The sequence below is a fragment of the Mytilus galloprovincialis genome, chromosome 13 (genome assembly GCF_965363235.1).
Source record: "Mytilus galloprovincialis chromosome 13, xbMytGall1.hap1.1, whole genome shotgun sequence".
Taxonomy (NCBI): Eukaryota; Metazoa; Mollusca; class Bivalvia; order Mytilida; family Mytilidae; genus Mytilus; species Mytilus galloprovincialis.
This window is the reverse complement of record NC_134850.1, coordinates 14,600,154-14,617,859: the sequence shown is the minus strand read 5'-3', so window position 1 is coordinate 14,617,859 and position 17,706 is coordinate 14,600,154. Positions and strand designations below refer to the sequence as shown.

Sequence of the window (17,706 nt, the reverse complement as noted above, 5' to 3'; positions counted from 1 at the left end):
AAATTCCTGGTAGATAGCACAAGCGTGATAGCTGAGGGAAAATGGAGGAATACAAAAAAAAATATGGAAAAAAAAATTTAACTAAAAAAGGACACTCATTTCCTTTATGACTATAAAAAGACTTCTCTCATTTTGCATTTCAATAGTTATCAAAGGTACCAGGATTATAATGTAATACGCCAGACGCACATTTCGTCTAAATAAGACTTATCAGTGACGTTCAGATCAAAATAGTTGTAAAGCCAAACAGGTAAAAAGTTGAAGAGCATTGAGGACCCAAAATGTCAAATACGGCAATGTCCTCCTCCCCACTATTCAGTCAACTACCTCTTCACTGCATAGTAACCCGAAAACAATGAAATCTTCAGTTCGAGAAGGCTATATATACATATAAATTGCTGTAAATTATATCGTTATATTGTGTTTTTGTAAATATTACTCTTCCATACTGTAAGCATACTGGACTTAAACACATACCCTGCACATTGCTGACCCACCGTTTGGGGCATATGTAAGTCTACACTGATCATCAACACCGTATACCGTTTCACCTGGGTTGAATGCAGCAAGTGTCAAATCTACCAATCCATCCATGGGAGAATTTTCCAAACAGTTTCTAAAATATTCAATCATTTTCACAGTTACAAGATATCATTTAAGTAGCAACTTAGACTTGTTCAAAGAACAGTTAATACTAACTGATAAATGTATACCTTTTATTCCTTCGACAATTGTATAAAAAAAATCGAATTCAGATGTTTAAGTTTGCAGAGAGGTGAACAAAAGTTGTCCAGGTCTCGAGCTGATTTCTGTCAATATGTCAATGGGCCTTACTCGAAAATATATATCTGCTTAACGTTTCTAACTAACAGCTAATTAACTGAAATGTTGCACAAGGAACATGCTTCATTGTGTCTGCATATTTAGAGATCTTTCTGGACAACTTTTGTTCCCCTCTCTGCTTAACTTTTCTAACTAACAGCTAATTAAATGAAATGTTGCACAAGGAACATGCTTCATTGTGTCTGCATATTTAGAGATCTTCTTAAAATAAAAGATTTTAGCAAAAATACCGAACTCTAAGGTAAAACCTGTCAAATCAAACGTCAGACTTGAATTACGAAGGTACAAACGGAATATAATGTTATATTCCTGACTTCATATAGACATTCGTATCATATCTAGTATAAATAGTTATCAAAGGTACCAAGCTTATAATTTAATACACCAGACGTGCGTTTCGTCTACACACGATTCATCAGTGACGCTCAGAACAAAATAGTTATAAAGCCAGACAAGTACAAAGTTGAAGATCATCTAAGACCCCAAATTCCAAGTTGTGCCAAATACGATTAAGGTTATCTATGCCTGCAATAGGAATATCCTTAGAATTTTGAAAAATTCATACTTTTATAAACAGTAAATTTATAAAAATGACCATATAATTGATATTCATGTCAACTACGAAGTGCTGAATACTGAGTTGGTGATACCCTCGGGGACGAAACGTCCACCAGCAGTGGCATCGACCCAGTGTTGTAAATAGTTATCAAAGGTAACAGGCTGGCAATTAAATACCCCAGACGCGTGTTTCGTCTACACAAGACTCAACAGTGACGCTCAGAACAAAATAGTTATAAAGCCAAACAAGTACAAAGTTGAAGAGCATTGAGGACCCCAGATTCCAAAAAAGTTGTGCCAAATACGATTAAGGTTATCGATGCCTGCAATAGGATTATTCTTAAAATATTGAAAATTCATAGTTTTGTAAATAGGAAATTTATAAGAATTACCATATAATTGATATTCATGTCAGCACCGATGTGCTGACTACTGAGTTGGTGATACCCTCGGGGAATAAACGTCCACCAGCAGTGCCATCGACCCAGTGATGTAAATTGTTATCTAAGTACTTGGCTTATAGTTTAATACCCCAGACGCGCGTTTCGTCTGCACCAGACTCATCAGTGACTCTCAGAACAAACTAGTTATAAAGCCAAACAAGTACAAAGTTGAAGAGCATCGAGGACCACTAATTACAAAAAGTTGTGCCAAATACGACTAAGGTTATCTATGCTTGGAATAAGAATATCCTCAATATTTTGAAAAATCCATTCTTTAGTAAACAGGAAATTTATAAAAAAAAAATACCATATAATTGATATTCATGTCAACACCGAAGTGCTGACTACTGGGCTGGTGATATCCTCCACCAGCAGTGGCATCGACCCATCCAACTTATATCCAAATGTTACTTACGTTTCTAAACCCGCTATGTATGCTCCAATCGCTGCCCTTGAACATGAGGAAAATATAAAATTTCTGGATGCTGAGGTGGCTGAGCTGTATTCACTATTGGGGAGTGAAGGAGACATTACATATCCAAACTCTGCTGAACATCCGTTGGAATGATAGCTGTCATGAGATGCTCCTAGGCTACAAGATAAAAAAAAACCAACTTTATACATATTTTGGATTTCAAAGGCTTGAAAAGCAACGAAGAAGATATTCGAAGTCTTTCAATAGGTGTTCATATTGTCAAAATTCTTCAATTGCCAATATTTAACATACCATTTTGAATTGCAAGGTTCAAATAAATATTGCTGAGAAATACTGTAAACATTAATGAAAAAAAAAGAAGACAATAACATAAATTTACTTGTGTGCAAGTTCGTGTGCAGCGATGTGTATAATCATGGCGTTGAATGTTTCTTCGTTGACAGATGATGCATACGAGTTACACACTCTTGAAAGGTAAGCTATCCCTGAAAAGAAAGAAACACATGTAAATACTTGTGTGCGACCGGTAAGCTTAATCAATTAGATACAATTATTCAAGTGAACTACAGCTTGATATTGTGTCGGGTAGGGTCTTATAAAATATTTATTATCACATTGTGAATTCCGCATTGGTTTGTGTAGAAAATTGATTTTCTATTTTGTACAAAATTATTTCCTACAAAAAACTGTGTTGGTTTTGCAGATTAATATTTTTTATCCTGTCCTTGGTAAGATTTATCGTTTTTAAATTTTGCACAAGGCAGATTTTTAAACTCCTCTTGACCACCGTTCCTCCATAGATTAGCAAATGGAATTGTTGTCTCCTAAGACAAAACTAGTCTGAAACGGAAAAAGGCAAACACCTACTGTTACATAAAAAAACATGTGAAAAATGACACATGCCGAGATAAATAGCTGAAATTGTTTTAGTTGGAGATGACGTCGATGTACTCTTGAAAGAATACCAAATCTTCAATAGATGTCAACTTTGCTTAAATATATTAATACCTCAGCATAGTTTAATTACTAATTTTGACAATGACTGTTAAATTAATATATAGTCAAATACCTATTGTCCTTTTATCTGTTATTTTCTCTGCCAAATCATACCTACAAAAAAGTTAAAATACTTAAAGAATTTATACATAAGTTGTTGAAGACAATTAAGATTTCTAAAACAATATTATGTTTTGGAAAAGTTGCTCAAGAGACAAAACTCTTATGAGACAATAGTAATCAAAACAAAGGAGTAAACAAAGACTAACACACCCAAAAAACATGCACTGTGAAAAGTAATAAACAGCTGCGCCATGAGCGCATGATACGCCCGACGTCTTGTGTGGAAGTTTTATGCAATAATCATAAAAAGTTTCTGAGAAAGTTTTAAGCAATTACCATTTATTGCTTTTGAGACACAGCGGGACATGTAACCCCCCCCCCCCCCACCCTGTTTTTTTTTTACAAATATCACTAAAATAAAATTTTGAGTCATCACCAAAAAGTATACAGATCTTTAGATTAATATAACAAAGAAGTGTGTAAAGTTTAAATGCAATAATCATAAATCGTTTTTGAGATACGGCACGACATGTAAAAACCCCCTCCCCCTTTTTTACAAAATACTCAATAACTCAAAAATGAAATTTTGAATCATCACCAAAAAGTATACAGATATTAAGATTAATATAACTAAGAAGTGTGTAAAGTTTTAAGCAATAATCAGGAATCGTTTTTGAAATACGGTACGACATGTGAAAAAAAAACACACCCCTGTTTTAGTTACAAAGTGCCGTAACTCAAAAAGTTTAAATCTTATTTTCACCAAAAAGTATACAGATCATTTGACCATCATAAAAAACAACTATATTAAGTTTCATGAAATTTAGATAAGTCGTTCTCAAGTTACGGTGCGACATGTTTACGCCGGACAGACAGACGGACGGACGGACAGACGGACGGACAGACAGACGGACGAACACCGGACATTTGTATACCATAATACGTCCCGTCAAAATTTTGACGGGCGTATAAAAACTCTGAGGAAAATTCAAAACGGAAAGTCCCTAATCAAATGGCAAAATCAAATGATAAAACACATCAAACGAATGGACAACTGTCATATTCATGAGTTGGTACAGACATTTTCAAATGTAGAAAATGATGGATTGAACCTGACAAATTACCTCCCTATACCACAGAATGCCACCTTGATGTTAGAAAAACTCTCGATGCATGTCTTGTACATAAAAAAGCCCATCAAAGATACCAGGCTTTTAATATTGTAAGTGAGACTCAATTTCTTCAACAAAAGACACCGATGAAGCTCAAACCATTGAACCATATAAAGTTAAAAGGCCAAATAAAGTATAACCAAGAATTTGAAGAGCATTGAGAATCCAAAATTTACAAAGAGTTTGCAAAATACAGCTTAGGTAATCTAATAAATGATACTATTTTATCTTGTACAGTCAGTGTTCACTCTATACGTACCCAGTAAACAGTGCAGCATGATCGTGAGGTGGAATGGCACCAGTGTTTCTGTTGGCATTTATCCATTGTGAAAATGTCAGTAATGTATTTCCATCATTAACTACATTCGAACTGATGACATTGTCTTCTGTCCATCGTGAGGCTTCAATATTCTATTTGAAAATACAGTAAGGTTTATGTTATCACTTGAAAGGACCATGCATGTTTCCATGGTTTTTCAAATAATGGTAAAAAAAAATCAGCAACAATTCTAGGTAGAAAATATCTAGCTGTCTATGCAAAAATGGGGAAACTATTTCAAATAAGAAGTTCAATCTGAGACTTCAACGTTTCTATTTAAAATAATAACAGTAAGTTGTAGACACATAATAAGATTCATTCCTATGAAGAATAAATCCGGTTATCGGAGGAAAGTGGGCTTACGTTTTGGGAGTTGTCCCGCTTTGCACACGTGGTGGAACTTGTTATGTATTATGAATCACGTTAATTATTTTAACCTTGATAACTGTGACGTCATCATTCTTTCTTTACCACGATACAGCAGAGAGAAGACGCAAAAAATTGGGTTCCGTATGAATTAACTAATGTTTGTTTCAAAAGTTACCCGCCCACCCACCACTTAAATTAAAGATATACTTCTAAAATGTAATTAATATGCACGTGTTGAATATTATATATCATGTTGTTCGTTTTTCTCCTGTTTTTGTTCTATTTTTCAGGTTGAAATGACTGGTAGTTTATTCCGATTGTAATCCCAATCCTTCGTCACGGCTTGAGATAAAGACTCCGACCATTTAATGGCGAAAATAGCGATACAACATCTACAAATATAGTATGCTTCTTATAATGGAATTATGTATCCGCTGAGCTTCTGTTTCCCAGGGCCAGCATCCGATATATTTTGGAAGCAATAATGTTAATAAGGATATTATGTTGATATATATAAGGAAATGACATTATAAGGAATAACAATAAGGTGGGAATAAGGAATAAGAATAATGTGGAAATAAGGAATAAGGAATGGACAATAATGTGGAAATAAGGAATGGACAATAATGTGGAAATACGGAATAAGGAATGGAATATAAGGTTTAATTATATATACTAGGGACTTGCCAATTATGTGTCTCGGCAGTCCCATTCTTTGTCAAGCCGTGGCCGTACAATTTTGTACTTTTGCCAAATAAAACATTTCTTACTTTATATTTGTATGTCATTTGGCCCAACATTGTCTCAGATAACCGATTCAGAGAAACATGTTTCAATACCTTTCGAATTTAAAATGAATCAAATGAAATAAAGATATACCTAGAAGATACATAATTTAAAAAAAATAAACAATTTTACTAATCCAGAGGAAAATTTACTAGAACCGGGCTTACCTATAATGCAATGAAAAATAAGAAAAAAAAACTTTAAAACAACTATGGTGTGGAAAAGTCAAATATTTGAATATAGCACGTTCTTAATTTAATTTTGAGCAAGTGCTTCACTTAACTGAACTCATAGTAGGATTTACACAGGCGGTTTTGTAAAAATACTTTAACTTTGATGCTTTTTTGTTTCAAATTAAATTGAATGAATAAGCTTTATACTTCAAATCTAATTTGGTCAGTGTAAGCACGAGGCTTATTTGCACAATGTCAAAATTTTACTGGGTTTTTAGCAAACCTGTAAGAAAACTTACCGTAGCGATAACAAACCCTGCCAATATGACCTTGACGTCTCCTTCCGGTGTCATTAATGATTCATATCTTGTATTTATCTAAAAATAAAAGATTTGAAACAAAAATGAAAGATAATAAGAATATAGGGGCATCGTGAATAAACTACTCTTATGGTAAAATTGTATGGATAGGACCAAGAACATATTAAACAAATGAAAATCAATTAAAATATTAAGGAATATTTACTAAAAAATAAAATAAAAAACCAAAACAAAATAAAAATAAAAAGGTGTGTTCGTTCCACAAGCGCACGTGCTTTGTACATATTTTCCATAGACAAACGTTTAGCATAGAACTGTTAAAATCTAAAAGTCAGAGTTGTTTAATCCATCCATATGCACTCACAACCAAAAGCATTAGCATCATCAACAGTTGTCTTCTATCATATCTTATTATTTGTTTCAATTTTGGTTTGGTTATAATATTTGAAAAAATATGGCGATGGCCCTTAAACTTAGATTGTTTTTGTTAAATTGATTGACACGCATGTCGGACAATTAAGAACATGACATCTTGTATAGACACTCATCTCTGGTGTTCTGAGTTGTTAATAATAAGCGATGACTTATACCCTATGTATCAGCTGTCGTGTCGCCATAACAGCAGCTAAATGCACTTTTCAATATACGTAATAACATTTTTGAGGTTTGGTCTGATTGAAATCAAGATAACCTCAATCCAGTATTAGTTTATCGATGAACCTTATCATAATACAGAATGCTGTTAGCTAATATAAATAAACGTAGTGTATTAGCTCTTGGTGAATAGCAAAGTTCAGTGATTTCTTTTAATCAGCCTAAAACTCTAACCTTACCAATGTTCTAACATATTTAATATTGACTGTATAACATGTATAATGAACTATGATATATTCAGGTAATTTAAGTTTATATTATTTCACAAAAGATGAATCAAAATGTTTCAGAAATACGATGCCCCCTTTCCCTGCATAACGCACAGAATTCTATTGGTCTTGGTCTACCATATGCATGTACAAATGTCGGTTAACTTGATGATGTGCCATATATGAACTGGCTTTTTACTTTGAGATCGGCATGTTTGATCTGATTTAATCACAAATACTATCAATATATCAATATATATATATTTTAATATTCAATACTGACTCACCCCGTTGGTAACGAACAAGTAAAATTGTATAATCATATTTTCTGCGTCTGCATGCTTTTGTGCATCGTCTGTTGCTGTAGACATTTCTTTCCAACTGTAAATAAAATATAAATATGTACCAATATAAATCATTTCAAAAATACATGTATGAGGGTGTAGGTGGGTGCTTACAGACTATAAAAATAATGATCACAAAAAAAGAGAAAATAGAGAAAAATGGAGCAAAACAAATAAAAAATAGAGAATGACTCGAATGAAAAGAATAGAGATTAAAGGGCGAAAAGCAAAAAGAGTCAATAGAGAAAAATGCCTAAAGATTAAAAAAATACAGAAATTAAGGACCACCATCCAGACCCTTCTGTATGCAATTTCAAGTTGAACTAACAATCAATTGAATGAAAGGCATTTAGAAAAACTAAATGAAATCAAGCTATTGTAGAGTTTGCTTATGTTTCTATATTTTTTCTTTTAAACCTTTGAGTAGGTTTAGCAAGTTATTATTAAAAACTTCTTTTATCACTACTTTATCTATAATGCGTATTTACATGTATGCATTGGTAAATTTCAATTGGTTTGATGGCATAGAACAAATTTATAAAATAATACAATGAGCATAATATACGTTTGTACAGATAAAGTTTCATGTAGTTGTCTAGTCCAGTATCCTCGAGGATCATGACTTTTAATAAATGGAGCAACTACTGCATAACTTGCGGACACGAAAGACATAAAACAAGTTATATTTAATACGTATTTTTGATTTTCAGGAAAAATTACATTCTCAAAATTTCATCTTTGAATAAGAACTGTTTTTCATCATTTATTAGATTTTAAGATCAATATTGGTATACACGTTCTACTATAAATAATGAAGGTATGTGTATGCTTACATGACATAGTTTGCATAATCAATACAGACTAAATACTCCACGTATAGTAGTGGAATCTGCCTTTTTGTACGTTTCTTTCCTTCTAAAAAATATCACAATAATGCAGATAAAATAATAAAAGTAACAGGGTAACTGTTCTCTAGTAATTTTTATTATGGAAGCTTATGCTGCGGAGTAGTATAATTATCCAGCTGTATGCTATAACTAGAAATGTTCTTAATGATTTTATCGTTTATTAGTTTTCCTCGCAAATTTATCGTTTTCCTCAACCATTATGAAAACCCTTAATTTCGACTTCATGTATTCAGCGATCCTTATAGATTTATTAAGTCGTTTTCTTCGCATTTCTGATCGTTGATCTTAATTTTTAGGATTTTCAACAATTTTGTTTTTTTGTTTTTAAGCTCATGAGATAGCAATGGTAATTTGTTGCTTTTTAATAAACGTCCAAATATTTCAAAAATATTCAGGATGACACACAAATAGATACAATACAAACAAATGGTGAAAAGCTAGGTCATAAACAGGAAAAACATACTTTATAAAATTTTAGAAAATAACATAAAGAGTAAATATACTACTAAATGTTGCACATGTCGGGTGTTTAAGAATTCATCTGTTATATTTTTATCATTATCTCTGGCTCTTCCAAAAAATTCCGCATAGACTGAACAAATGTTCACGAAATATTTGCCACTGTACGTTAACCAACAAGAACTTTAATCCATACATTTCAGTTCAACGCATATAACTGAAAACTTTATTTATATATAAAACTAATGTTTACAGAATTATACAAATGCACATTACTAACAAATACCTTTTGTTGGACTTGACCTCTTTCCTCTATCCTGAAAAATAACCAAAATTTACAATCTTTTATTGGCCGTTGAAATATTTGGCAGATTATTTACAAACAGGCCAATATCGCCCAGATATGATGGAATTCAGATTTTTACACCAACTTATTTTCGCGAGTAATCTTATGAAGCCAATTTTGTGAGATGAAAAATGCTTATGTCAAAAAAGAGGGGCGAAAGATACCAGAGGAACAGTCAAACTCATAAATCGAAAATAAACCGACAACGCCATGGCTAAAAATGAAAAAGACAAACAGAAAATAATAGTACACAAGAATAACATAGACAACTAAAGACTGAGCAACACGAACCCCACCAAAAACTTAGAGATCTCAGGTGCTTCGGAAGGGTAAGCAAATTCTGTTCCCCATGTGGCACCCGTCGTGTAGATCATGTTATTACAAATCCATTAAATACTTCAACCGAATCTAATTGTCAATTTCTTGATGGAAGTAAAAATATGAGTCCGACTTAACTGTATCAGTTGTATCCTTTATCTCTAGTTCGATTGGATAGATTCGTTCAACATAGTCACCAAATTTTTAATTATTTAGTGAGAGAACATCATCTATATAGGTTCACATCAATATAGGGGAAAGTAAAGTAAAAGTTAATATTAAAAACAAAAGGATCCGCGAAACTGAGTAAAAAATTTTGAACACGCAGTCCCGTTGATAAAGATATAAATCCTCTTATGATGGTACAACTTTAAAGCTTTAAAATGCGAGGATTGCTGAAAACTTAACTTTGAAATAGTAAACCGAGAAAGGTTGTAGTCTTCGTCTTTCTTCATTGTCATCAACCAAAAATTAATTTCCTAAAAGAAAAAGCAAGAACAAAACAAAACAAACAACATCCCGCCACCACCAAACAAATTAATGGCAAACAGAGAAAGCGTTTATAAACGTCTGTTTTGTCTAACTTTCTCCCAAAATAAATATATATAAAATTATTAAAGAGTAAAATTTCGAAAGAATATACTTACACGGAAATTAAATACGGGTACTGAGTTGGTCGTTGAATTTGATTCTGTGATTCTTTCTGTTGTTAATTGTGGGTCTGTAGTAAAACCTGGATTCTCTTTCAAATATAATGAGTAAAACATTGAAATTCAACGAACAAATATATTGAGTAATTTAATGTTTTCAATTTAAAATTTTGATAAAATGCCCAACGTGTCTACGTATTTATGAATCCTGCATTTCAAATGTTAAGGTTTTTGCGTCCATCGTGTCTGTATTTTTTTAAATTATATTGCATGGCAGTTATCTCTATCCTTTTCATATTTTCCCAATAATTCTTTGTTCTCTTCTTTATCATGTTTAAAGACGATTTTTCTCTTTTCTTTATTTTCTGGGCACATTATTCTGTAGTAATGATCTATCATTCTCTATTCTGTAAACATCAGTCAGACTCTTGTACATGTTGAAAGCTGAATTTTTCTTCCAATCTTTTCTGCTCTTTCTTTACATGACTTGTACAAATGATTTACTTGACTGCGAAAAGGATATAGTAACGTTTCTTGGTCTAACTGTTGCAACGGGTTTGAAAATACCATTGATCATGTACTACTTGATAACAGTCTTCATGCAGGAATACTGGCAATATTGAGTCGAAAACACCTGTCAAGATCGGGGTTTAACATTACAATATTAATATTAACAGACTCGTGTTTGTGTCTATGTGTGTCAGAGGAAGGGTTTTATTCGACTTGCAATTGGATGTCATTGGACCATCTTTTAGTCCACCAAGGACAAGAAAAGCTGGTTCAAATTAACATTAAAAGTGTGGTCAATAAGAACAAATAAAGGTAGTCTTTAACCGAATAATAAACTTTTCATGACGATGGCTTTTATCTAACACTATGTACCTTTTAAGACGAAAGTATCATTAAAGAACGTTTGACCTTCTGCAAAAAGCGTTTCATAGACTAAATATTTCCTGTCAAGAGCAGGATGGGCTGTTGTCTTTTCGGATGAAATTTGTGGCGATACGACGACTTGTCTCTTGGTCCGAGATCCTGCTGTTTCTGATGGCTCAAGTGTAAACCATGATGAGCCTATTATGTATGTGGCATGCTGTAATAATATACCATAAGAATTTATTTCATATACTCAATAAAAGTTTAAATCATATTATCTATACAACTATGTAAAGTTCTATGTTCACATGCAATAACAAGAAAAGAATCAAAACATGGTCTGAAACATCTGATCTTTTCGCTGAATCAGCCCGTATCATAATTTAACACTTCATTGATTAATACAAGAATATGAACTGTTAGCAAAAAATAAAAATTCTAGGCATAAATCATAATCTCAACATTTTGGTATCGATGTTTTCAAAAGCTTGTATCATATTTTCCCTCCGGTTTATATGATCCGTTCATCCTATATCGACTCTTAAAACTCAAGAGTCTATCTAAAAATGAGGGTACTTTTTCTAAAAATGAGAGTACTTTTTATATGGCCTTCCAAATACCTTCCAAATCCCTAACATCACTAAAGAGACATTTATTTGTCGAAATCCGGATCTGGTGTACTAAAAACATATTGACAACGTATGTTTGTGGTATAACATCATGGCCACAAGTTAAAAAACTTTTTTTCTGTTTAGTATTAAATTTATATTAAGATCCATTTTGTTACATCTTGTGATCAATTTTATTTGGCAATCGTCACTATAAAACTTGAACAGAAATACTTACAACATGATAACGTGATAATTCGTCACTATAAAACTTGACTACAAATACTTCCAACATGATAACGTGATAATTCGTCACTATAAAACTGGACTAGAAATACTTACATCCCAGCTCCTTTGTTCTAACAGGGGTGATCTGAGCCGGATCACCCCTACCAGATCACCCCAGTTTGAGTTTCTTTGTTATGCATGCTTTCCTTTGTTCTGTAACATTTTGGCGGGAATGTAAAATCCACTATAAAACTTATAATTAATTATACAACTATCTATTAAAATTCACGTAGAAAAAATCCAGTGTATATGCTGGGATTCGAACTCAAGACCTTTAGCATATCAAGCCACGACACATACCACTACACCAGGACGACTTGATACGAAATAATAGTAATTTGACGTACTTAAAGGAAGCAAGAATTTTTTAAAAGTGGGGCGAGTTGTCAAACCTTTATTCTGTGGTGTTTTAACCATTTTCGTTAATTAGTGAGTTTTCAGACTGATTGTTCAATTTGATTTTACACTCTTTCAAAGTGAGGCAAGTCGGTAAACAAGAGTGGGACGATATTTTCAAAAAGTGGCGATATAGTGTGGGCCGATTGGCAAGTGGGGCGAGTTGACATTGTTTGATATCTACTCATCGTGTTTGGGGTTCAAAATGGGTATACATCATATAGTAATATATAAAGTATATTGTTATGGTTGTGTGGCGTTCTAAACTAGATTTTATAAATTGTAAATGGTTTTTCGTCTAATCTAAAACAGCTGGGATGTAAAATAGTTATCCCAGTCGGACTTGGTGTGTCAGTGTTAGATCACCCTCTGGCCTCCGGCCATCGGGGTGATCTTACACTGACACACCGCGTCCTTATGGGATAACTATTAATTACAATATGATAACGTGATAAGTCGTCACTATAAAACTTGACTAGAAATACTTACAACATGATAACGTGATAAGTCGTCACTATAAAACTTGACTAGAAATACTTACAACATGATAACGTGATAAGTCGTCACTATAAAACTTGACTACAAATACTTACAACATGATAACGTGATAAGTCGTCACTATAAAACTTGACTAGAAATACTTACAATATGATAACGTGATAAGTCGTCACTATAAAACTTGATTAGAAATACTTACAACATGATAACGTGATAATTCGTCACTATAAAACTGGAATAGAAATACTTCGACATGATAACGTGATAAGTCGTCACTATAAAACTTGATTAGAAATACTTACAATATGATAACGTGATAAGTCGTCACTATAAAACTGGAATAGAAATACTTACAACATGATAACGTGATAAGTCGTCACTATAAAACTTGACTAGAAATACTTACAACATGATAACGTGATAAGTCGTCACTATAAAACTTGACTACAAATACTTACAACATGATAACGTGATAATTCGTCACTATAAAACTGGCCTAGAAATACTTACAACATGAGAACGTGATAAGTCGTCACTATAAAACTTGACTAGAAATACTTACAACATGATAACGTGATAAATCGTCACTATAAAACTGGCCGAGAAATACTTACAACATGATAACGTGATAAGTCGTCACTATAAAACTTGAATAGAAATACTTACAACATGATAACGTGATAAGTCGTCACTATAAAACTTGACTACAAATACTTACAACATGATAACGTGATAATTCGTCACTATAAAAATGGCCTAGAAATACTTACAACATGAGAACGTGATAAGTCATCACTATAAAACTGGAATAGAAATACTTCGACATGATAACGTGATAAGTCGTCACTATAAAACTTGATTAGAAATATTTACAATATGATAACGTGAAACGTCGTCACTATAAAACTGGAACAGAAATACTTACAACATGATAACGTGATAATTCGTCACTATAAAACTTGACTACAAATACTTCCAACATGATAACGTGATAATTCGTCACTATAAAACTGGACTAGAAATACTTACAATATGATAACGTGATAAGTCGTCACTATAAAACTGGACTAGAAATACTTACAACATGATAACGTGATAAGTCGTCACTATAAAACTTGACTAGAAATACTTACAACATGATAACGTGATAAGTCGTCACTATAAAACTTGACTACAAATACTTACAACATGATAACGTGATAAGTCGTCACTATAAAACTTGACTAGAAATACTTACAATATGATAACGTGATAAGTCGTCACTATAAAACTTGATTAGAAATACTTACAACATGATAACGTGATAATTCGTCACTATAAAACTGGAATAGAAATACTTCGACATGATAACGTGATAAGTCGTCACTATAAAACTTGATTAGAAATACTTACAATATGATAACGTGATAAGTCGTCACTATAAAACTGGAATAGAAATACTTACAACATGATAACGTGATAAGTCGTCACTATAAAACTTGACTAGAAATACTTACAACATGATAACGTGATAAGTCGTCACTATAAAACTTGACTACAAATACTTACAACATGATAACGTGATAATTCGTCACTATAAAACTGGCCTAGAAATACTTATAACATGAGAACGTGATAAGTCGTCACTATAAAACTTGACTAGAAATACTTACAACATGATAACGTGATAAATCGTCACTATAAAACTGGCCAAGAATACTTACAACATGATAACGTGATAAGTCGTCACTATAAAACTTGAATAGAAATACTTACAACATGATAACGTGATAAGTCGTCACTATAAAACTTGACTACAAATACTTACAACATGATAACGTGATAATTCGTCACTATAAAACTGGCCTAGAAATACTTACAACATGAGAACGTGATAAGTCATCACTATAAAACTGGAATAGAAATACTTCGACATGATAACGTGATAAGTCGTCACTATAAAACTTGATTAGAAATATTTACAATATGATAACGTGAAACGTCGTCACTATAAAACTGGAATAGAAATACTTACAACATGATAACGTGATAAGTCGTCACTATAAAACTTGACTAGAAATACTTACAACATGATAACGTGATAAGTCGTCACTATAAAACTTGACTACAAATACTTACAACATGATAACGTGATAATTCGTCACTATAAAACTTGACTACAAATACTTACAACATGAGAACGTGATAAGTCGTCACTATAAAACTGGCCTAGAAATACTTACAACATGATAACGTGATAAGTCGTCACTATAAAACTTGACTAGAAATATACTTACAACATGATAACGTGATAAGTCGTCACTATAAAACTTGACTAGAAATTCTTACAACATGATAACGTGATAAGTCGTCACTATAAAACTGGAATAGAAATACTTACAATATGATAACGTGATAAGTCGTCACTATAAAACTTGAATAGAAATACTTACAACATGATAACGTGATAAGTCGTCACTATAAAACTTGAATAGAAATACTTACAACATGATAACGTGATAATTCGTCACTATAAAACTGGAATAGAAATACTTACAATATGATAACGTGATAAGTCGTCACTATAAAACTTGACTAGAAATACTTACAACATGATAACGTGATAAGTCGTCACTATAAAACTGGAATAGAAATACTTACAACATGATAACGTGATAAGTCGTCACTATAAAACTTGACTAGAAATACTTACAACATGATAACGTGATAATTCGTCACTATAAAACTGGAATAGAAATACTTACAATATGATAACGTGATAAGTCGTCACTATAAAACTTGAATAGAAATACTTACAACATGATAACGTGATAAGTCGTCACTATAAAACTTGAATAGAAATACTTACAACATGATAAGGTGATAATTCGTCACTATAAAACTGGAATAGAAATACTTACAATATGATAACGTGATAAGTCGTCACTATAAAACTTGACTAGAAATACTTACAACATGATAACGTGATAAGTCGTCACTATAAAACTTGACTAGAAATACTTACAACATGATAACGTGATAAGTCGTCACCATAAAACTTGACTACAAATACTTACAACATGATAACGTGATAAGTCGTCACTATAAAACTTGAATAGAAATACTTACAACATGATAACGTGATAATTCGTCACTATAAAACTGGAATAGAAATACTTACAATATGATAACGTGATAAGTCGTCACTATAAAACTTGACTAGAAATACTTACAACATGATAACGTGATAAGTCGTCACTATAAAACTTGACTAGAAATACTTACAATATGATAACGTGATAAGTCGTCACTATAAAACTTGACTAGAAATACTTACAACATGATAACGTGATAAGTCGTCACTATAAAACTGGAATAGAAATACTTACAACATGATAACGTGATAAGTCGTCACTATAAAACTTGACTAGAAATACTTACAACATGATAACGTGATAATTCGTCACTATAAAACTGGAATAGAAATATTTACAATATGATAACGTGATAAGTCGTCACTATAAAACTTGAATAGAAATACTTACAACATGATAACGTGATAAGTCGTCACTATAAAACTTGAATAGAAATACTTACAACATGATAACGTGATAATTCGTCACTATAAAACTGGAATAGAAATACTTACAATATGATAACGTGATAAGTCATCACTATAAAACTTGACTAGAAATACTTACAACATGATAACGTGATAATTCGTCACTATAAAACTGGCCTAGAAATACTTACAACATGCATGTCCAGTGAAGGATGTTTATTCAATATTGTCGACATCGCAATATCTACAATGTTAACACGATAAAGTGTCAACATTGTTTACATTGTTTGAACCCTTATATAATGTATACATCGTTGACATCGCGATGTATACAATGTTAAAACGATGTTGTGTCAACATCGTTTACATTGTTTGAACCCTTATATATTGTTTACATCGTTGACATCGTTAACATTGCGATGTATACAATGTAAACACGATGTCGTGTCAACATCGTTGACATTGTTTGAACTCTTATATATTGTTTACATCGTTGACATCGTTAACATCGCGATGTTAACAATGTTAACAAGATGTCGTGTCAACATCGTTTACATTGTTTGATCCCTTATATATTGTTTACATCGTTGACATCGTTAACATTGCGATGTATACAATGTAAACACGATGTCTTGTCAACATTGTTGACATTGTTTGAACTTATATATATTGTTTACATCGTTGACATCGTTAACATCGTGATGTTTACAAGGTTAACACGATGTCGTGTGAACATCGTTGACATTGTTTGAACTCTTATATATTGCTTACATCGTTGACATCGTTAATATAGCGATGTATACATATAAGAAGATGCGGTATAAGTTCAAATGAGACAACTTTTTATTTAAGTTACATCTTTTATAAATAAACCCCTATAGGTTTGTCATTAATACGGAGTTTTGGTTTTTATCGAGTAGCAAGCTATGATAGGCACAAAAAACACTAGTGTAAAACTATTTGAACAGGAAAAATAAAGGTCTAATGTAAAAAACATGAAACCAGAAACACGTATGAACAATTCAACAAACGACAACTACTGAACGACAGATTCCTGACTAAGGACAAGTGCAAACAAATGCAGTTAGTTTAACGTTTATATACGTACCATAGACTCAATATAAAATATAAACACG

General features: G+C 32.3%; 1 protein-coding gene across 2 annotated transcripts in view; it reads right to left on the bottom strand.

Moving 5' to 3' along the window:
* LOC143057891 (A disintegrin and metalloproteinase with thrombospondin motifs like) overlaps positions 1-17,706 on the bottom strand; it is a 38,196-nt gene that overhangs the window by 1,983 nt on the left and 18,507 nt on the right. For both annotated transcript variants that reach the window (XM_076231351.1, XM_076231350.1), the window contains exons 4-14: positions 11,249-11,456; positions 10,364-10,458; positions 9,339-9,369; positions 8,519-8,600; positions 7,629-7,722; positions 6,458-6,535; positions 4,771-4,922; positions 3,350-3,390; positions 2,660-2,765; positions 2,260-2,436; positions 478-616 (exon numbers count right to left, since the gene is read on the bottom strand). In XM_076231351.1, the coding sequence (XP_076087466.1) occupies positions 478-616; positions 2,260-2,436; positions 2,660-2,765; positions 3,350-3,390; positions 4,771-4,922; positions 6,458-6,535; positions 7,629-7,722; positions 8,519-8,600; positions 9,339-9,369; positions 10,364-10,458; positions 11,249-11,456 (1,203 nt within the window). The remainder of the gene's footprint in view (positions 1-477; positions 617-2,259; positions 2,437-2,659; positions 2,766-3,349; positions 3,391-4,770; positions 4,923-6,457; positions 6,536-7,628; positions 7,723-8,518; positions 8,601-9,338; positions 9,370-10,363; positions 10,459-11,248; positions 11,457-17,706) is intronic.